General features: G+C 40.0%; 1 protein-coding gene across 2 annotated transcripts in view; it reads right to left on the bottom strand.

Moving 5' to 3' along the window:
* The window catches only part of LOC121194083 (ephrin type-A receptor 6-like), a 177,389-nt gene that overhangs the window by 72,159 nt on the left and 81,495 nt on the right, over nt 1–23,735 (bottom strand). For both annotated transcript variants that reach the window (XM_041056666.1, XM_041056667.1), the window contains exons 4-5: nt 12,673–12,828; nt 9,830–10,165 (exon numbers count right to left, since the gene is read on the bottom strand). In XM_041056666.1, coding sequence (XP_040912600.1) covers nt 9,830–10,165; nt 12,673–12,828 — 492 coding nt within the window. The remainder of the gene's footprint in view (nt 1–9,829; nt 10,166–12,672; nt 12,829–23,735) is intronic.

Genomic DNA, 23,735 nt, shown 5'->3' with positions numbered 1-23,735 from the left:
GGCTTAATGTAAAAGTATGCGCGGGAGAAAGATGGGGGGGGGGGGAGAAAAGAGAAAGATAAAGGCACATCAGAAGGATAAATACTCTGATAAATCACTGTAGAGGCAGAGAGCTGTCGAATAAATTTATCCCATCCTATTGTTCCCCGCTGTATCTCCCTCCACAGGAGGCATAAAGTGTGTGTGAATGTGTGTGAGGGAGAGAGTGATGATGAAGATGACCCTGGTACTGAGCAGTTGCATTGATGTATACAGCAACATGAGGCAACATAAGACAAAATATTCCTTTGACAAAGCTTCGCATATACACGTGGCACCGAGTAATTGGGGCCCCCTGGGGCCGATCTCTGGGCTTGGGTGCCAAGGGCGAGCATTTCTTACAGAGAGGCAGATAAATCAACTGTTAATAAGCCAGCAAGCATGGAGGCTCTATTTACGACTGCTCTCTCCACAAGGCCAGTGCCACCAGCCCAGCTGTGGTCACACACGCACACATACACACACACACAATCTTTATCAGACGGAGGGGCCCTCAAGATACACATGCTTATATGACTGCATGTCAAGGAGAAACAGATCTTCTTCTGTAATGTGATATATTCAGCATTTTTTAATCAGTGCCTGCTTTTTCCTATTAACCCATAATGGAGTAAGGATCACAGCTAAATCTACCCCACTGACACACATGCGCGAGCACACACACTAACACACACACGGAGTGGATTTCAGCCATCTCAGGCAGATCTACAATGGTAGCTGTTGCTCAGCAGCACAGCAGAGAACAGTATTGATTCATCCACAGAAAGTCACCTTCCCCCCTACCCCACCCTCGCTGGCGCCTTGGGGCCCCTGGTCATTCCACTCAGCCAATTTGTATGGCTGTTGTTATTATTAGTGTTTCTCCGGCATGGCGCTTTGGTCTCGGGGAATGGTCACACCGCTTTATGATGCCGCGCCTAATAAACATCATTGTGATTTTCCCAGGCTAGTAATTAAGTGTGGGGCTAATTTGTCATAGTTAGTTAGACCATGGCACGATGCCGGGAGAGGGCTGCCTGGGAGGGGTATGGTGGCTGAGAAGCCCAGGACCTTATACACACCATTCATTTATAGCCACTGCTGCATAATTACGTTTGTGCTGGTCGGGGGCATGGCAGAGGGCCATCAAAGATCAAGGTGGGCCAGAGGTTTTCTCATACAGAATCTGATTTGGACAATTTTGTGCACATGATGCTATTAAGATTTGACAGATGTGGGTATTTGACTGCCAACAGCAACATTTATGTATTTAAAAACCAAGGTTCTCTGCCAGGAGTTACACCTCTGAATCTGACCCCTTAAACAAAACATCATTCAGACAAACTTAAGAGTTTCTACAGACACCCAGGAAAATGAACACATCTCATAACATAGGTAAACTAAACCTGCTCATAACCAGTTCAAGAGCATTCCCTTTCCTGATAGTGTCAAAATGTTTAATTGAGCCAAAACTGATTAAATCTTTCAACAAACCAATGTTTAGTCTGTGATCTGGCTCTTAAACACACTGAGAACACTTTAAACCCTCTTGTCAGACTCAGTGTAAACACACTTTATAAAACCGCTAAGAAAAATAATTGGAAATTGAAATAGAGAGAGACACAGATAAGGTTTAGTATTCGGCTTGTTCACTTTTTACAGACATTATAGTAAAATAGCAATAATCCTAAACAGGAAAACAAGCATGACTCATATAACTGAGAAGTTTAATCTTTTTGGCTCAGAGTAATTGTACATCCGGAAAAACAGAAGCTCTAATTGGGACACATTTGTAGTGCTGGTACTCATAAAAGGGAACATGACAAATGGTAATAAATGGGGACAGTGTTAAAAGTTTTACAGAGCAGGGATCGTCAGATGCAACAACATCACTGTTTTCTCTCCATTTTCTCAGTAGTGGTGTTTATGGAATAAGTGAGCATCATTGCACAGTTACTCAAAATAACAGGATTTACTACACTGCCACAAAATGTACCACCTGATCAAGAACAGCATCCGCAACAGCTTATAATATTTCTGGCATTTAACATAAAAGCTGGAATGTGAGTGACAATATTTCTAAATGTCCAACACCACCACTTGCCCCAAGTGGTTTTTGATGTTAGGAAATGACATATTAATCACAAAAGTTAATAATATGGGAAACAAGCCTTAGGCTCCTCAGACCATGTATTATCTATCCTATCCTAGCTGCATTACATAGGCTCCCTATTCATTATTAGATTCATTTAAAAGTTCTTTTGATTGTTTTGTACGCCCTTCATGGTTTGGCTGTGTTATATATTCTGATTCTCACAGTCTGGTAACTAAATGCCGTTAAAAGACCCACAATTCCAGCATAGGGCAATGGGGAAATTTGGTTTTACTTTTTAAGTGCCAACACTTATTAATGAACATCCCCTCAGTATGATCTCAGCTGGGTGTATATTTTAAAAAGATTTTAAAAACTGTGTGCCTGGCAGAATGCCATCTTTAGAGTTTATTATTCCAGTGGGTGTCACCTTGTTTGTATTTTATTTTGTTTTAATTCTGTATGCTTAACCAATCCTTGTAATTACTTTGTTGTATTTAATGGCATTGTGCTGTACACCTAAAGAGAAAAGTATAAACACATGTATGGCATAGTTTCATTTAGTATTGCCATCCACTGACTCACCATTCCATCCATCCATCCATCCATCCATCCATTCATCCATCCATCCACCCACCCATCCATCCGTTCATCTATTCATCCGTCCATAGGCAGCAGATGGTGATTAAATAATTGTCACTGATTTACTATTTTCAGGGGGAATTAAAGACTTTGGAATTAGTGACAAGCACTGGACCACCCACCATGCTCTACAATGGAAGATGCTGCTATATAATAGAATGACATTACAACAAACATGACACTACAGTACTGACAAAATGACACAATACCTTCAGCCTACAAGTGTTTATAAGGTTTTCTCTGATGGGTCCCTGAACATCCCTGAGCATTCTGAATCAACATCTTCAGGTTTACCCTAGAATCATCATTTTTATTAATCTCCCAGTACTACATCCTATTCTGCACACCATTAACTCCGAGCTCTCTGTGTGCATGGTTTAGTAAGCGTGCATGCCAGGTAAGCACATTTTCAAATCAATTTAGATTTTGATGAAGTCTCAGATTCTGCATGCTGTTGGCATATCAGTGTGGTTTGCACTGTTTACTGGAGAAAGCAAGTAACAGATTAAGAAGATGAAGACACTGATGGTTAAAGGTGCTATATGTAATTTTTTGCTACTGCTACATGGCCCATCTCAGGATTAGCTGCTTACTTTTCAGTCTAGGAGAGATGCTGTGAGTTCAGCATCAAGTTGCACTCTTTTATTTGCCAGCTTTCTCCAGTGGTGGAAAGCAATGTCAGTATTTTGCTTCTATTTATATTACTTCTTGTCTCCTACCTATGATACTCCATTGCCATAGTGAGTCACTGTGACGCCCAATCTACCCTCAGTCCAACATGAGAGGATGAGGTAGTTACACCGCCCAGAGGGCCTATTCTAACCTCTTGTCTTGTAAATGCAATGATGGCTGAAGCTCTTGGTAAGTAAGCAGCTGTTAATGCTAATGTAGCGACAGAAATACCTAGAACCTTTAAACCCAGGGTAATCAGTGTTTGAAAAATGACTTACCCATCAAGAGATATGAGAAACTGACACTTGATCAGTTCCAACCCTGAAGTCATGCATGGTGCAGACAAGCACGCTCTCATATTAGCTTAGATTTTGAGGGTGGTGGCATAATATCATTGCAGATGCACAATTTCTGCATCTGCCTTCAGGTAAGTGAAACAAATGAAAATGATCTGGACACTTGGAGTCAATGCCAAGTTAATGAGCAGCACTCCTCTTGCCAGCTCCTCCCACATTATTCCATATCATTGTGCAGATCCCAGATTGTTAGTTTTACCCATAGGCTTTTCATCTACAAAAGACTGTCTGATTAGAGTCTCTCAAGTTACTGCAAGAATGTTCTGATGCGTCGCTGCAACTGAGGACCCGGCCTGTCTCTGATTGCATTCAGTGACATACACAATTACCCGGCTGCTTCCTGTGATTAAAGCAGCTCTCCTTTTTCTAGGCCATTTCCTCCTTCTCCTCCTCTTCCTCCTCCTCCTTTGCTCCTTTCTGCAGTCATCCACCTGTCCACCCCCTCTCACCACTTGTTTTCCAGTTTGCATTATGAAACACTTACTTTTATAATCCCTCCCTGTCTATATGCTGGGTACAGGCATACACAATATTTTTCAAATAAACTAAATGTAACCACACACACACACGAGAAATTTTGGTGCTCTGAGTCTGAAACTTCAGATCTCAGGTTTCTGAGATTTAATGAAACTATGCAAAGTTCTGTCAACATTTTTGAGTTTGAGTCTGAAACTTTAAACTCAAAATTTAAGTTTTGAACTATTTGTAAAACCAGGAAAAACAACAACCAAAGACGTAGAGCAGTTGAGAAGCAGAAATTAAGGGTTCTATATTTCTAAGGGATGAGTTAAAGATAAATTCAAATCAGTTCAAACTTAAGAAAACAAGAAAACAAAAGGTTTGTTTGAGTTCGGTGTCACATTGCTGTGTTGCTGTGTCACAAACAGCAGATGGAGGGCAGGAGGGATTTTAATTATGGTTTTGTTGTTTTGCTGTTAGGCTGCTCTAGTGTTTTAAACAATGTTGAATCTATAGAATGGGCTCCTATAGTTAACCTTAGTTATCTAGAAAGCGCATGTGGGGAGAGGATAGTCCAGAGACGATTACGTACCTTAGATTATAGTTAGATAAGACAGAAGTGGCAGAAGTGATTCACACATCAACATCATCATCATTCGTGATGGTACTTCCTATGTAGGAAATCACTTCCCGTCCTCAATCTGCAGTTCGTGCCACAGTAAAACAGCGATATGACGTCATGCTGACCCACCCTTTCTGTGACTTTAAATTTTCTGAAATGCTGTAGCCACTGTAGACACCCTCTTCTTTGACCTTTCGCCCACACCGCCCACTCAATTATCTTTTCGCACATACTACTAATCATTATCTATCTCCTTTCCCTCTCTTCCACTGTTATTTCATTTGTCTCTGTTCGGCTTCTCCTCTCCTTAGGTAACCTACCACATCCATATTCAGCTGTGGCTTGTCCTCCAGCGGCCTCTTCCTCTTTTCTCTTCTTCCTGACCCAGTCACCCACTTTGTGAAAATATCCAGGGCTCCTTTGGTTAACGCCACATGTGGGCAGATACATTAAATTGCCAATTGTTTGTGAAAATACTACGTGCTAGTGGGTATGTAGATTGTAGAAGGGACCACTGTCTAAACAGTTTACTGAAACAACTTGGAAGTGGGCTGAGTTTCTTCTTCTTCAACAGAACAATCCAAATCTAATTCTGCGCAGATGATCCTGCTGGATGTTAACCTTTCTAACCTCATATTGACCATAAACTTCTAAGTCCACAGATCACAGCAGTGCCATGCTGCTGGTTCTCACCTCAAGAACTGCAAATGCACACATAATTTCCCCCTTATTCTCTGTTTCCAAATATGAACGGATTTACTCTAGGCCGAGACACTACCCTGCTGTTAATCCTCATGCTTTATAATTCTCTGCACTCTCTCTCAGTGCATCTGTGTGTGTGTGTGTGTGTGTGTGTGTGTTATAAAGATTGATGTATACATCAGATGAGCTTCACTGTATGAATCACAAAATATTGAAAAGGTTATGCCTGACAGGAAATTATCACAGGCCTATATAGTATCTCTACGCCACTCATGCATTTGGACAGTACTGGTGTGTGTGTGTGTGTGTGTTTTTGAAAAGCAGCCTCTCATAGGCACAACAAATCATGGACTAACCTCACTGCCACAAAGCTTTCACCAAAAGGGCCATCTGCATTTTAATGACTAAGTCTAATTTATCTGTGGCCACCGCACATTATTACAGGAGACTCTTGATATTCCCCACAACACATAGAATTTCACATGGCTGCCTTATTTCTGCTGATGGCAACGCTATGCTAATGGTGTTAGCATTTTCTGTGCACCTTTCCAAACATGCTCATCACAGAGAAGTTTAGATGGATGTGTCTGGGGAAGCTTATGTGCAGAAGCATTTGTATGTATGCATATCACTGCGGCATGCAACTTTTGCTTTTCTTAAGAAGGTTCGCATGGTTATCTTTGAGTTCTGTGAAAATGCTGACTTTCTGAAAAGCCACTGTTTTCACATTGCTGACAATGTGACAATAGACACTTTGATGAATTCCTCATCAAATAAATGTGCCTGGCTGATAGACCCGATTCCCCCTTCCACAGTCATGCTGAAGCTGCTGCTAGTCAGTGATTGCAGGACTGAAACATATTGTTGAAATATTGACAAAATAAATGTTCTGTTGTTTAAAAAAGCAACATAATTTATCGCAGAGGACGATTCAGATGAAATATGGAAGGCGCATCTATCCACAGACAACACAAATGTAACCCCAGGTTTCACACTACTGTGCATTTGTTGAGGAGAGTAATTACTGCTAAAGCAGTTCAGTAACACACCTGCAGAAGAATCAGTTTTACAGTATTTGCAGTGAAAGTCGAGCCATTTGGATGATAGATTGGGGCCTTGGTTTGCATTTTTCTGCAACCATGACAAGAAGAGTATGTATCACTGCACTATAAAATACAGCCTGTTCCCCCTGCATTTGAGTAATGGTGTGTGAGTATGTGCATGGATACATCACATGAATTTATCCAGTTGTATTAGTTTATTAGTTTTAGTCACTGCTCTGGCCCACTTCCTAACACGAGGTGTCATTCTAACCAGCAAAGACACAGTGTCCATGCTCGGGTTGACTAATACAAGATGCAGCTTAGAGACACTGTTAAAAATTATATGTTTGGATAAAACTAGCACCTTGAGGATAAAGAAAGAACTTATTTAAAGAAAAAAACTGGCAACAGTGTCGTGTTTCCATATAAAAAAATCAACTTGTTGATTTTTTTTTCAGATTCAATTTGAGACAATTTGTGAAAACAAAGAGATGGATGACTCAATGATGATTCTAATTAAAATGTATTGTTTGCAGGATAAAGCCCTTGGAGATGCACTGTTTAATTTTCAACAAGCTCCTCTGATACAGAACTTTACATTTCATGAATAGATAAAATAAATAAATAAAATAGGCACAAGTTAAAAATAAAAAATGATAAAGTTATTAGTACTGTGTGTACTATTTGTGTGCATTGATCATCCTCCTTCTTCTTATACATATGTTAATTTCCATCACAGCAAATTAGCTCCTAGTTGAGGTGTGAAAAGAAGCGCAAGGTTGCAGATGTGCAGAACGTCTTCCTGCAGTTCTACTCAACACACCTCTTTAAATTGTATAGTGGGACAAGCAGAAATAACAATTGAGTGGAGTGATTAAAGAACGGAGGCCAACACAAAAAAGCAATAATTAAAACCAACGGGTGCAATAAGCAGTCTATCAACAAAAGTGCAACAGTGAGTCTGGTTGAATTAAGCAGGCAGCCAGGAATATTAACCACACACAAGCACTGAGTGTCTGACTCTACTACAGGAACAAATCTGCTGTATCCCAAAGCAGTAAGTTTGATGTTCTTCTGCATATGGGAAACTGTTCTGTTTGTACAGGAACCTGATTTGAGCATATTATTTCTCAGTGGTTCTCAACGGAATTGTACAGCTACGGCAAGCCCTGAGGGAAACTGTGTCAGTCACCACTCACACAACGTAAATTAAACTACACTATGTCACCATAGTGAGAGATTTTGTGTGACTGTTTAAGGTTGCAGTGGTTCCATCTATAGCACTGGCAGTTAGTTTGGTCAAATACAAAAGTAGAAGGCAGGAGAAGGTGAGAGGTTTATTAGTTTCCACTCACAGTGCTGGATAAGAATCATTACATACTATTTATTATACCCGCTAATTCCTTGAAATAAAAACCAGGATTATCAGAGCATGGGCTGAACGGCAAACAGTGCAATTAAAGCCAACATACACTATGTAATCAATAACCTTCCCATCAAATTGAATGTGAATGGTACTTTCCATAGACTCACTAATCTCTAGGTTCTGTCAAGGTGATAGCAGTAAAGCACAACATCAGTTTGTTTATCACTAGCAAAGGTCCAGGAATCTGCCTCTTCCCCTGAGCATTTTAAATAAGTGCAGCTGAGTATATTAGTGATGAAATGGGTCTTGCGTACAGCCGGGGGACCTGCCACGACTATGTGCTAAACTGGGCATCCTAATGAAATACAAAGGCTGTGTGTAACATTGAGTTACCTGTAAAGGCTAGAGTTGTCCCCAGTGACACAGAAAAATGCATTTAATGTGTTTTGGCTGTATGAGTAAATGTATTTCTCCCAGAATCCCACAGCAACAGAAGGATGGAGGGAAGGAGAGAAAGGAGGGAGGAGAGAACAAAGAGGAAAGAAAAAAACAAACATGTTTGGAAACATAAATTGGGAGAGAGAGAGAGGAAGAGGAGGACAAACAACCAAAAGAAAAAAAGAGGTGAGAAAATAGTCAAGGGAGGATGGTAGCAGGAGGAGTGAGAAAACAGAAAACACAGTGTTTGCAAATCACAAATTAAAAGCATAAGCGCTCTATACACCATGCCATGTCCCAGAGGAAATATGGGCCTTTCAGCATGAAAACATTATTTAGAGCAAGTAGGTAGGTAGAGACAACCTCTCCTTGGCCTCCTGCCATCATTTACAGCAGTAGTTAAGGACACAAACTACAAATTCTAGAGGAACGTGAACTGCAATGTCATTCTGACTTGACTTTAGGCCTGTCTTTCTCTGCCAACTGCATCAAAGGCTGCGGAGGATAACAGTGAAAACTGTGTATTCAACAAAGCATGAAAACCTGAAATATGAAAAAGCACTGAGGGAGCACAAAACACCTGACTATCCTATAAATTGGCTGTTTTAATATTAGCAAATATTTAGAACTACTTATCATGAATATGGAGCCACAGTGGAGACATCCTGATTGGCTTATGGCAGTCATACATTTTGGAGTATAACTCGTCTTGGAAGAAGGATTCAAGGATAAAGTGTGGAAAATTCCACATCACACTCATGAACAACGTGTTGTTGCCATGTCAGTCATCACAGTTTGCTGAATCGCTTGAAGCAGATGTGATTGCATGTCTTGTGAATTTAATTCCACCTCAATAATGTACTCAAGAGCTTTTGCAGTTTATGTTAGACGGGCTGTACAATTACAGGAAAGCAGACCCACTTACAAGTGGTCCAAAACTCCACAAGTGACCTCTTCATACTCCCATAGCTTGAGATCTTTGAAAAAAAATAGTCAGGAAAACAAAACTGAAATGTTCTTACCACATGGTGGTATTATCCCTGCCAAAAACAAAATGCTCACTGGCTTGTGGTCTAACTACCATCAAATTTCACAAAAATCTATATGTATTTCAGCTATTCTGCCAACATATGGGAATGACTGATGGAGATGCGCTTGTGTTCATCCTGCAACCATATGAACCATGAGAATGGTATGAAAGTGTCAGATTAATAAGCTGAACAAGGAAGTTAGACTTCACCTGACTCTCATTAAAACATTTCTTAAGAAAACACAGTCATAAAAACATGATGTTTAACACACTGCAATAAACTTGTCATGATTTTTTTCAACAAAGTATAAGTCATCTTTTAAAGATCATATGCTGCAGTAAAAGTGACACACACAGCATCAAGTAAAATTCACATAATACAGACTCACCGCCCTGATCAGTGCTGACGGTGATGATGGCCACCTGGCGAGGGAAGGAACTCATGTCTGACACCCCGTTGAGAGACTCAATCTCAAAGGTGTAGTTGGCGTGCGCCGAGAAGTCCATGACAGTGACAGTAGCGTTGGTCAGGCCTAATGGTCGCGGCAGGAAACGGAGCTCCTCCTCACACAGCTGGCACTGGTCTGGCTCCGGGCCACAGCGTTTGCACTGGACGTTGTAGGTGAGGTCCCGGCGACCCCCAGTGTCGCTGGGAGGTGACCACTCCAGCATCAGACAGGTGTCATTCAGGTTAAACATTAAGTTACGGGGAGGAGACGGAGGGCCTGTCAACAGAAGAAGACAAAAAGAAAGAGTCATATTTAGTTGTTGGTGCTGACTTTGAAAAAGACAGAAAAGCTTTGTCAGAAATGTAAAATAGTTTAAATCTATGTATTGGAAGTAATAAATCTTGAATAAAATCTTAAAATCTTCTCTTCCTATATTTCCATTTAAAAGCCTAGCAGCTGCCTTTTAATCCTAATGAAGCTCTGGCCAAAGTTGTGCTTTCATTCCGCTTTGGGTGAATTTTCAAAAGCTGCAAATGTCAGAATAGTTGAAATTGGCTAAAATAAAAGATTCATTACTGTCTCTGGAATAAATTATTCGTGGGGAATTATTTGATTTTGGAGAAATTATTTGATTTTGGAAATATTTCCTAACCGATAAAAGGATTGTGGGAATTTAATCACTTTCATCAAAGCACTCCTTTACTGTAATCACAGCGCCCATATTACTATGCAGAAGAAAAGATTCAATCATATTTCATCCACATGAAGTAAAAATGCATTCATACTATGAAGTCAGGGACTGAAGGGAGCGCATATACTGAGACAAGCACAGGACCTGAAACTGACCCCTGACGTACAGCGCAGCTAACACAGCGTTCTAAATGTTTACACAAATAACAACACAGTCTGTTGATCTATGTTTAAAGAATCCCTCTGAATTTTAGAGCTGTATTTCACGCCGGTCCATTGCAGTATAACTGTTATGGCTAAATATCACATGTTACTGCTGTACCACATAACTCTTCATAATGCATTCCTCTCCCGTGCAGTAAACATTCTAAGTTATTTCACCTGCCTCACATTTCACTTCGGCGAGGTATTTTGGTGCTGTCGGGGTGTGTGTGTTTGTGTGTCAGGGTAAGTATTGTGCTATAGCAGGCAGCCAGCTGTCAACAGGGTGGAGTTAAAAGGCCTGAGGGATCTGAACACTCCCATCCTGCCAAGCTCACTGTCTGCCTAGACAATGGGATGTTTCCCTCTCCTTTACCATCCCTCCATCCCTCTCCTTCCCTGCCTTTGCTAAAAATCTCAGCGGACAGGAAGACTCCTCCCACCCCTCCTCCACTTCTGTCAGCGTATGTCCATTCTCGCTCTCTTTATCTCTTTCTTCCTCTATCGGCCATTATCTCACCTCCTCTATTCTCTCCATCGAGGAGAATCCACCCACCCCCCCCCTCCCGCAGAGCAACCCCACTGCCATCAGTCAGCTCCTATTCTCCTCTAGGGGGAGATTGGTATCATCAACCTCCTTCCTCTCTCTCTTCACTGTCTACTCCATCCAGCCTTCACACTTTCTCTCCACCTTTATCTCTCCTCCTGTGACATCCCCTAGTTCTTGCTCTTTACCTTTGTCTTCCTCTCAGGCCTCCAGTCTTTAATCTCCATTTCTTTTTTTTTTCTTAGACGCAAGCAAGCTAACAGTTTATGCTCTGGCCCACAAGCTCCTGCTTAAAATCCATTATGTGAGTTCATAGCTTGTAAAAATAGATGTGGTAGTCTGCTCCTCTTAGCTTTGTGTGTTGTCACACCCCCACAAGCTTTTATACACCGTGTGTTTGTTTGGGAGTTAAGGTGGCCTTTAAGATTTAGCATATACATATCGAAGACTTACTTCAAGAACCAACAGCAACTGTTGAAAAACAAGATCTTGAAAGAAACATCTCTTTGCTGAAACAGTTGTCTCCATTATATTGTGTGAAAAGGTGAGATTGCAGTTCACCCCGAAGATAAACGTTCTAGTAGCTGTCCAACAAAATGAGACCTTACACTGAAAAGCTGACAGGTACAAATTCATGGATTTCTAGGAGCACAACCAGTGTGTTGCATCATCTGAGTCTAAATTTAGAAATGAAAACACTGTATGAAGAGCCAAGCATTTCTGAAGATTTCTTTTTGCAAACAGTGCATCTTGCAGGGCACTGTAAACTCACAGCATCCCCACAATGACTTGGCTTTGTCTTCCTGTAAAAGACAAATACAGTCTTTCACCCTGGAGAGCTCTCAGACGTGGCCCCCGTCTATCTCAGTGACAGCTAAATGGCTTTTTAATTAAAGGAGAATTAGTCCGGTTAAACTGTAATTTAATGCAAATATGAAGTCGTAATGACAGCCATTGAATCACAGATGAAGACGAGGCAGCTGAACAAAAGCCATGTAATTCATCCAGAGGCTCTCTAATGCACAGTTTCATACCAGATAAGTCCTGGAGACGAGACTGGATTTACGGCCGCAGCACATTCTGAGAGACCACTGGAGTAATCCTTTATAGACAAAGTAATAACATACCCAGACTGTCAGACATACACAACTATAGAAATATAGAATGTGATTTCACCATTAACAAACTTTCAGCATCTCCCAAATCCTATTCTGGACTGTCATTATTTGTCATCTCTCTCTTTCAGCCCACCAGGGGCATGCAGAGTCATACAAGCATGAGTCAAAGCTCTGTACATCTATGTGGTTATAAGTAAGTCTCACGCCCCGGTCAGTGATATACTCACGTGTGCAAGCCATAGTCGGAGGATCTTTCTCAGCCCTGAAGAAGCCCTTCTCACATCGACAGATAGCAGATCCTTCTCCATAGCTGAAACTGTGCGGAGGGCACTTTGAACACTTGATGTTTCCAGCATATGCCTTGTAGAAGCCTGGGTGGCACGCTGAGGGTGACAGAAAGATATGAAAAGATATGAGAGCAAAGTCCGACCATGTTATGGACACACAGGTAAAAATGTCACATGACAACATCACATATCTTCACAATGTTTCTCTTCACATACTTTGCTGAAAAAAAAATCATAATGTTTCATTTTTTTCTTTTTCACTTTTCCAGCAATATTATTTGTTTCAACAGCCACATCTTCAGCATCAGTAAACAAAAGGCAGTGTAGCTGTCTGGTGTCTGTCGATAATCACTGTCAGCCATGATAATATTTATCAGAAATTCATATCTCTTTGCTTTTAACAGATTCATGAAAATTAAGTCTTATTTTCAAATATGGAAATTGATGTAGCAAGGTTCACCAAAATATAATGAGACCATCTGTTTTGGTATTGGGAGCCTTTACTCTGAAGTATTAAAAACTGTGATTTTCATTGTACAAAATATATATTTTTTTCATAGAGTTAAAAATGCTTTCACCGACTGGTATGAATATATTTGCAATGCAGAAATACACACAGATGTTTTTTTTTTTCTTCCTGAATATAAAAGTTGGGTCAACCCTGAGGATACTGACTGTCAGAGTGTTAATACTTAATTTATATTTATTGAGGATGTTGCAATTCTCAATGAATAATTAAAACTGAGGGAAATGTGATGACGGAAAGGCTCTTTGAGAGACAACATCAAGATTTATCAACTGTTAGACCTGCTTCATTTGTAGCGTTTCTTTTTTTTAAATTGTTTGGTTTTCAATCAGATCAGAGAAAGATATAAAGTTGTGGAGTTAGGACAAAAACACAGTGGAACTAAAAGAATCTGACTTAACCTCAACAAAGCAATGTAAATATATCTGTCAAAAAAAGTTTGTCACTGCAAATTTCAGTAAAATGCTGAACACAGTGAAATAAGCCATGTGCAGGTGTAGGATGGGTGTGCTAAAACTCCACCATGCTTGTAATAATCTAAAAAGAAAACATATTTACATAGAAAAGAAGGGACCTTAACTTACAGCATGAAAATGCACACCTCATACCTTAATTAAATGTGATGTATTCACAGTACAGCTTTAAATAAAGACACAATGATTTCAAAGCTGTTGCTTTGAAATAACACTGGCCTAGAAAAGGCAAATAAGGGTAAGACAAATACTTGTGACCATTTTAAACTTTATTTTTCTTTAAAACACATAAAGAGCAGTAGCTCTCTGTATTCTTTCCTAACAGAGGGAGATGTTTTGAACACCATTTGGTTTGTTGCATGAAATATGTTGCCAAAAACTGCTGATCGTATTCCAGAGGCCCTGTGCATGAAAGCGTGTAATGAAGCGGTTTTCTGTTGGCTCCACACTCACATAAAACACATGTATTACTATCAAACCCAAGTTCTTTTATTAAAATTTGCATATTGAATAGAAAAGGTGGCATAGAATGCTTGGATTGTGAATTTTCAACATGAAAATGTGCAACATCTCCTTTCCTAAGCTAAAGGAAAAAGTAAAGGAAGCACTGAAGCTTCTTTTCCTAAAACACTTTCTCAGAAGTGAAGAATGTGACTGCTCATGTGAATTTGAGTAATAAATTATGCTTTCCTAAATTATGCTTTACTTAAAGTCCCACTCCAGACACCTCCAGTATGTAAAAATACCCCTCTATGATTAGTATGTTGTTTGACATGGTTTTCCTACTAATAAGTAAAAAAAGAACTACGAAAATGGAATTTATGTTTACTTCCTCACTGAGAAATTCTATGAATATTCAGCTTTGTCGACAGTTGAAAGAGCAGTGGACATCAAGATGGCACACTGCTCTGAGGAAACTTCAGAGAGACTCAGTGATACGTGTTTGAGCCTCAGTCAGGCTCACATGAAGAATCTGTCGTTCACCAAGACTGGCGACTAGCAGACGTATCAAAATGGTCAGAGTAGTTAGCACCTTCTATTTGTTTACGTTGCTAATTAGCTTGTGACAGGGTTAGTGGCTGTGCAAATGCAAACTCTCGCTCTTTGTCCTAACAAGTCCACTCTATGCTGGAGGTTTGACATTTCTTTTGTCCCACCCTGCAAGTTGACGGGATTGGTTTCTTAGCCAGGTGATGAATTAAGCCCAGACTGTCTGAATCTATGATTCTGAGACTGCAGTCCCAGTGTGGAAATACTCAGCCATGTTGGCTGGTTTTTGCTCATGATATGTCTTATATATATAGAGTCTTCAAATTGCAGCAGTGTGTAACCTAAACAAACTCAGGTATAAACATAACAAGTGAAAGCAACATTTCTTATTAAGAGGAAAATAAGAAAATGGACTGCAACAGCCTTTTAACCTAATTTTCTTAAACTCCAAAGCACTTCTATGTCACAGAGAGGTGCAAATGCCTCCTGCCTGGTGAGATTTCCATTGCCGTCGGTTGTCACCAAGCACATCGATTTAACAAGGTAACACAAGCTGAGCAATTTGAAGGGATTCACCTTGAAGCGTTGCGTGCCTTTGTGTGTCTCCATTGCTGCTTGTGATAAATGGAGCTGTAAGGAGGACAAGGAAGCGCCCCAGACCACGACTGCTCTGATCAAATGTGGACAATTAGGACTGAGGCAAAGAGGTTGATTCACATGCACACACACACACACACACACACACACACACACACACACACACACACACACACACACACACACACACTTGAATCAGTAGAGGATTGTTTGTTAATAAAAGCCAGGAATCTGGCATTTTATGATGCATTGATCAGATTCTATGACTGTTTTTTGACAGTCAGTTATTTTCTATTTCAATAGAAAGTAAGAGTGTTAAAAATGACTCTCTGCCACTGAATTATTATTTACGTTGCAACACAGACACAGACACAGACACAGACACACACACACACACACACACACACACACAAACTTTTCCTTCTATTTTTGTGAGGACACTCATTCACATCTTGCATTCCTTAGCCCCTTACGCTAGACTTAACCTAAACCTGAACCCCAAAAACACATGTCCTCACTTTCCTAAAATGTCCTCTCTCAAATGGCTATAACTCAAACTAGCCCTCACAAAGATAGAAGTACAAGTACAGGTACACACACACACACACACACACACACACACACACACACACACACACACACACACACACAGACTATCTGTATCAGTATGATAAGTGGCATCCCCTACGGCGTACCAAGGCTGCCTCTGTCATTAACCTCTGATACTGACGTGTCCTTGAGTCAAAAACCGTCAGTCAACTCCCCCACACCACTAGACCCTGTTTTAGACTCTGTCAACCTAATGATGCCTCCGTCCGACCTTCGCTGAACTGAGGGGATGTTCCTTTTCGAACCTCGCAGCTTCCTCCTGCAATCTGTTTGGCCAGGCTCTGTTCCAAGGCCACCATGGTGCTGCACAATGCTGGACCATGCATCACCCGAGGATGGACACGCACATGGTGGCAAGAAGGTTAGCACACACACGCTGGTAATAGCACGCCATGAAACGCATGAGCCAGTGGACATGGCAACAGCATTGACAAACAGTACACTGACTCTACTTTTCATCCATCCAGGACAACAATTTTCTCCCTATGTACAACCCTTCAACAATTCATTCTGCATGTGTAACACAGTCAGTATAACTGATCCAGTTATTTACAACAAACCTATTTCGCCCCTGAAAATGACTTCTGATTCATAGAGATGAAAAAGACTTGGCATTGAGTAGATTTGCACATTAGGCTGCTGATGGTCTGGTGACTTGTGAGCATGCGAGCCAAAACAAAACAGCACAGTGGAAAGAGGCAGCAGGGCAAGACTGAATGTGTGTCACATGTGTATGTGTGTTCATTACTAAAAACAATCCCTTTTGTAACAATTCTGCAGCAGCAAAAAGGTCATGGAAACATATGTAACCATGATTAAAAGTTAGTGTGGCATTTTCTTTGAACTCATATCAGAACTGAATGTAGAACAAGCACAGTGCATCAAAAATGCACCTTTAAAATGCAGCGAGATGTCTTATAATAACATCTAGATAAGCATGAATAAGAATTATTAGGAAACAATATAAGGTGTTATGTGTATCACAATAATGAAGTGAGAGCTCCTGTGTGCATCAAGTGTTCTAAGGTTGTGTTTATACCAAGGAAACATGTACTGTATGTTTGCCTGTCAGACAAAGGTAGGATATGACTATAATACCATTTGTTGATCCTGTCACCACAGCCCGTAACAGGCAATTAAAGCAAATTTGTGGAAGCACAGAGGTAACAGAACTCTAGCTGTTGAGTGGGAATACTGGCTCAACATCAACATCGCACACGATGATACATCATGAACGAAATCAGGAAATTTATCAGGCAGGTGTTACTGAAACACAAAAGTTGCTATGAATGACTGTTAGTCTATATTTCTACAAAAAACAGCTACATACATCTTAAAGATTTTTATAAACTATACTATTTTCCTTCTTTAGCAGATAATTATCTGCTGTTAAGAGGTTAATGCAAGTTGTAAACATACTCTCCATCTGTAAGAGCTGATGAAAGCAAAACAACAATAACCTTTAATGCGAATTTGGCACAGCATTTATAAGCAATTGTAATACTTGAAAGTAAATATACTAAATATATAATCATACCATAGCAATACCTGTATTGCCTTAAGAGACATTATGATGTCTGGATTAATGTACACTATGTAAGACATCCTACTGTGTTATTAAAAATCTTAGTTAATATGAGGATTTCATCTGCATGACACTTGACAGGAGCAATGTGTCAGGATTGTACATTCTGGATATATACTTGTATATACTGTTCACCTGTGAAGTACAGTAGAGCTGAGCAGGGAATGAGAGAACTATATCCTGACCCACTGGCCTTCAGGGCTCTGATCTAATTCTAGGGCCTCAGCCCAAGGTTAATGAGATCTGGAAGTCATCCAGAACATCTTCAAGCCCAGGGCTCAGATCCCTGAGCTGGTCTCTGAGACACAGAGGCAGCAGATTGGTTGGTGAGGCCTGGTACTTCATACTCACTGGACCTGAACAACAGCAGAGCCACTGGCAGGCAGATCAGGTATGGGGAGTAGACCTGGCTGTTTGTAGACTGTACTGTACTGTACTGTACTGTACTGTACTGTACTGTATGACCATCTGATGGAACTCCTACTGAGTTTGCTTCTCTGAATGGTTGGATAGGCTTATTGGTGAAGTGTGGCCCTTGTATTTAAAGTAGTTTTTCATTGGTTCATTCATGTTTTTCATTGGTTTTCAGGTATTTGAATGGAAACTGGTATGAAAGGAACAGAACAACAGTTTGTAAGTAACTAAATGAAACATGCCTCACATACTATCATCCTATCTCAGTGCAGGTTCTGGCCACAATTGGTTCACCTTCAACTGTGACCATAATCTTTCCCCCAACTTTAACCAAATGTTTTATCTGCCTGACCATTACAATACCTTACAGTCATTATACCTTGTTTATGCCATTTGATAGCACGATCTGGTCAGGCGCCATCAGTTCTTAGTCAAGGAATGTTTTCCACACTTAAATCTTGTGTTGAAAAGTATCTGTGGCAATCAGTCAAATTCAACACATTCCTTGTTATGACCATCTTAACAGGTATCTGCTTGTGTGTTTTGTGTCTGTAGGTCTGGGCGCATGAGCAAATGAAACTCTTTGGCTCTTTGCAGTGTATAGACGATGATGGTGGGTTCCTGTCCCGGTGGTCAGCGAAGAAGAACAATTCCAAGAGGAGCACAATTCTGCAGCATTTACTTGCAGAACCACATCAACAAATGTTGCAGAATAGTTCAGCTCTTGAAATCAAAGGTAGCGTGGTGAGGAGGCGATGCAAAAGATGAGAGATCATTGCAGAGATGGTGGCATTATAGGCGAGATGCAGTCTTATTGCATATGGGAGAAAAAAAAAAGGAAAATGTGCCGTATTTTCTGTTTCATTCCACACAAATATTACCCTCCTCAGTGTCCCATCCATGAAAACTATAAAACAATAAAAATAAAAGGGTTATTGCTTTTTCTCTGCGCTGACACAGAACACATCATGTCCACACATATCTTGCATATTAGCAGAACAGTAGAGCATAGTCCCCTTTCCTTCCTCCATACATAATAATATTCTTCATACTCCACCAGGAGAAAATTACAACTCTATTTCTCCTGTTTATACAACGTGTCATTCAGGTTCTCTTCCAAACCAAACAAAAAAGCTGCCAGTATTACTCAGTTACATTAAGATGATACTGCACCACTATACAAGTGAGCTATACTTAGTTCATGTCTCTTGTTGCGCCAACAACTAGTCAGTGTTCTCATGTACACCTACACTACTTCTCATTGTAATGCAGTATATTATGTGTTAACTCTTGGGATGATGAAAAGTCACACCTTTTCTTCAGCAGCTCTAAGAAAAAAAAAAAGCAGAAGAAGTGGCAGTCTGAAAGTTACGTTTAATAGTTCCACGTGTAATCACAAACAAATCTTTCAAGCACCTGTAATGACAAGTCCTCCTCTCCTCTCCTCTCCCTTTCAGTCCATCTCTCTTACTCATCAGCCATTCCTCCCTCTCTTCATTAGCTGAAAGCAGTGAGCACTATCTCTGATTTGCTCTTTGCTAGGATTAGTGGGCCTCTCCAACACATCTCTGCTGAAGTGTTGAGAATGGTGTTTGCTCAATTAGTGACAGAGAAAACACAGGTCTCCCGATGTGAGAGCTTCAGGAAGTTAAGTGTGTTAGAACTATAAAATACATGAACTTTACTTTCTTTGCTCACATTGGGTGATAATTGTAAACATCAACATCATAATCATCAGTCACTATCATAATCTGTCAAACATCTTCCCAAACAACTTTCAGCTATTTTCCTCCAACTAGGTCCTATTTACACTGCATTTCTTGTGTGACATTTGTGTTTTTCTCCCTGTGATCTTTGGCAAATTTCTTGTATCAATACCTTCTTGGTTGTTTAATAGTTTTGCCTCAATTTGAAATGAACTTGAACAAATAAAAGTTAATTTCACATTATAGCCCCTCAACCTTACCTTTCACACTATGTGGTATTTCAGCCATCACCTCCACTTTCAACCCAATGGCTGATACCTTCCTGTGTTCACTTTCTTCTGCTTGCTTTCTGATTTCAATTTCAGTAATGGCATTTAGTGATCATCAAGTTTGGTGGCTTTGCGAAGCAGCCTGTGACTGGCAATGAAGCAAAGGCTAACTTGAACACAGCAAGCTTGACTCAGTGATTAAGAGATGGCAGTGAGTTTCTCTCCACTCAGCCAAAGCACAAGCGTCATTCTCGATTGCTGGTTAATCTGTTCCTTTATGTGCCCTATTGTCATGGTTATTTGAATTTCATCTATTGCATCTTCATCTATTCTTTCATCTATTGATTTTTTTTCAGTTTAATTAGACTGGTATTTTGTAGCATGAGGGTTTATTACACTGAAATAGGCTTTGATAAGATACAAGACTGGAGATTTGTTATTGAAGAAAAGGTAATGAAGGTAATAGACTGTTTTAATGGAGGCCATTTTTGTTAGGGAAAACAAACAAACAAAAAGCAAACATACACAAAAAAACCTCAATACTATTAACCAGGATAATCAGAGCAAATTATCTATTACATTGACAGCATGCAGAGGGATTTTAATCCCTTACATGCTTGAGATCACGGCTTAATGCAACTCATACTTCAAATATATCAGGAACATGTTTTTGTTATATACCTGGACTGTCATGGTAACACCTGCCCTTCCACCCTCTCCAGACTCTTTTCCTACTTCAGGCCATGTTTTCATTGTGGTACTTTCCAGAACCTACCATTCTTGATGTTTGCACCAGCCGCACCTTGATTGCACTTCTTGAGTCACCTATGAAGTCATCTGACCCTGCTTGTCTCTGCACAACTGTTCCTTATTTCTTGTTTTCCCATTAAAGCAATCTTGTAGAGTTTTTCTTATAGACAAAGGAAAGTTCTGTTTCCATTCAGAGCACATTGTGTGTATCCTTGAGGTCTAACAAACATGTTGCACATTGTGCTTGCAGTCTTCTCATTCCTTGCCAGTGGAAGTGGAAGTATTCACAAAAACCTCTGTATTGTGTGTCCTGTCTCCAAATCCAGTCTCTCTTATTGTGTTTTTCAGGTCAAACAGCCCATCAGCCTGTTGTGTGTGACTTCAGTGTGTGACTACTCAAACCATTGTTACAAAAAAGTCATCACATATTAACACGGGACAATTCAGTGTAGCAGAATCAAACCACAATTTGTTGCTGTTGTTGCACGACATTTTACATTTCTACACTCCAGGAGGATTAATTACAGAAACAACAGAGGGAACTGGCAATAAAGACTTTCTGTTCTATTAAAAAAAATTAAGTTATAATGTTGGCATCCAGCTTGGTGAAATGTACTGATAAACTGGGTCTGGATATTTTTAAGGGAGATAAAGGTAAGATGGATGACACACTGAAAAAGGGGAAAAGGAGCTAATTAACAACCAGACAATGAGGGGAAGGTGAAAACACAAAAAATAGAAGGCAAGGGAGTAAGAGCCACTTTTCACCGAAGACAGTGCTGCATGGGCTCATTCAGGGGCTGCCATCACTTATATTCTGTATCAGTGACATTATCAGAGACAAAGATCTTTTTATGGACTTCACAGAGGTCAGCCTCACTGATCCCTTTACGGCGATGTTTATAGCAGCATAGAAAGAGTCTTGTGCCAAATGAACTAACAGAGTAGTAAACCTCTCAAAAGACATCCGTTAACTCTGAGCGAGAGCAGAGCTCCTCTCTAAATCTAAATCTGGGCTGGTGGAGGCTTTGGGATGGACAGTAAAGCAACGTTTTTATAGTCTGAGCTGGACTGCTGAGATAATGTCTTGTCTGGCTCCAGGACATTGCTGACCTGTATTAGAATATCTCAGATGCATGATCTCAACAATAAATCAATGATAGCACTTACTGCCGGCCAGTGGGTGCTGACCCCATAAACTTCTATTGAAATGTGACACTTGTTGCCCCGCAAGCGGTGGAGTTTACAAATGGTGATGACACTTGTTTGTTCAATTCATCTCTTTGACATTTTGAAAGAACAGTCTAATAGTTTGGGAAATATGCGTCATCTCGTGTCTGAATGCCAAAGAAGAAGACTGTATCTGTCTAAGGAATAAACAAAAATACACCCTGTTGTCTTTTCCCCCCTTCTGTTTTGGCAAGTACAGTAACACTTGCTCTTATCAAGTTTTGCAAAGTTGTTCCTATATATACAGTATTAATATTCATTTTCTTTTTCTTTTTTTTATAACCCTTTAACAACAACAGGCCAGATTTAAAATTGATATGTACACAGTGAGCTTTCTGATGATTGTGGTGATATTTGACATTTCATGTAGTGCTGCAGGTCAGAATTTCCCTTTGCCCAACAATGTGGTAAATAGATAAGGTATCTGAAAATGTTTCATGTGAAATTTACTGTGAATTTTAACAAAACTTAGTAGTAGTATTCATCTATTTTATGAAGAAGAACAATAAAGTAAAAACATGCAATGCATGCAACTGCAACGCAAATATGATAATTGTTAACACTGTGTTTTAGCACCACTATTCTTCAGTTGTTGCGTTGCTTCTCTGGATCGTGCTCCACCAGAGGCACGTGCAGTAAGCGTCTTGTCTTCTATGTGAACATCAGTGTATTGAAAGCAGACTCAGTCTTTTGTGAAGAGATGTAAACAGTGTATATATGTATACAGAAATGTGTTGTAAACAACAGAAATTCAAACTGTGAGTAAAAGGTCCCATGTTTTTGTACTTTTGTTTACATTTCAGCAGAACTGTGTCAGTGAATTTAACACTACACGTACACTGAAGCAGCTCTTTTACAGAATAGTACAACCCTTCACTCACTGCCTCTAGAACATCTTGCCCTACATTCATATTCACCCCACTGTTTTTACTGCTACTAGGTTTAATTACAAAACACGCCAGGCTATATACGTCTTGAAGAAGATGCAATGCGTGTCAAAGTGTGTGTGCGTGCATGTGTGTGTATAGAGGCTTATTGAATTTATTATAAGGTATTATGAAGATTAGCATGACTTAGCCCCAAACTTTTCTCTCACTCCCTGCCTTCCTTCCGCATGACTGATGCTGATTGTGGTTTTAACACGCTGTTAAATCGACAGCAAATCGTCTTTAGCAGAGGTCGCATTAGCATAAAGGCCTTCTTCTGGAAAATAAACAACGGCAATGTCTTCTCAAAAACAGCACACACAAAAGAGGGAGATAATGACATGGCAGCCCTTTAGTAACATCAACAACAACATAATGGAGCTGGAGTGAAATTAAAATGGATCAGTCAATTTAAATGCCTTTGGTGATGGTCTCTCTCTCTCTTTCTCTCTATTCATTTTCATTTTCCTTTCTAAATTTCACTCTCCCGGACTTAAAGGCTCAAATCAAAAAGTGTATGCATAAGAGAGAAATATTTACAAATGCAAAGGAGTATACAGTATTAAACATATCACATAAGTAAGAGCAGATTTTAAATCTTTTTTTTCAAGACAGGCACTCTTGAGCATCTCTCATGAACATCTGACACTAAGAGAGCATTGAGAAAAATGAAGGTAGAAGGTAGCTTTAAAAAAAAGCAGTGTCTCACAGGTATAAAGCATAAAACAAACAAAAACAAAAACAAAAAAAGAACAACAAATAAATAGTGATATTGTAACAAAAACAACATGGTGTTGTGGGGAAGTCAACACATCTGGTAAAGTCTGTGAGAAGTGGAAACATCTTGCTGGCACAATGTGAGTGTGTTGGCATTGTATGTATTTAGGAACAACTTTGCAAAGCTTGATAAGAGCATGTGCTCCTCTAC

Source organism: Toxotes jaculatrix, chromosome 15, assembly GCF_017976425.1.
Source record: "Toxotes jaculatrix isolate fToxJac2 chromosome 15, fToxJac2.pri, whole genome shotgun sequence".
Classification (NCBI taxonomy): Eukaryota; Metazoa; Chordata; class Actinopteri; family Toxotidae; genus Toxotes; species Toxotes jaculatrix.
Note: the sequence above shows the minus strand (reverse complement) of the source record. Positions and strands in the feature narration are given on the sequence as shown.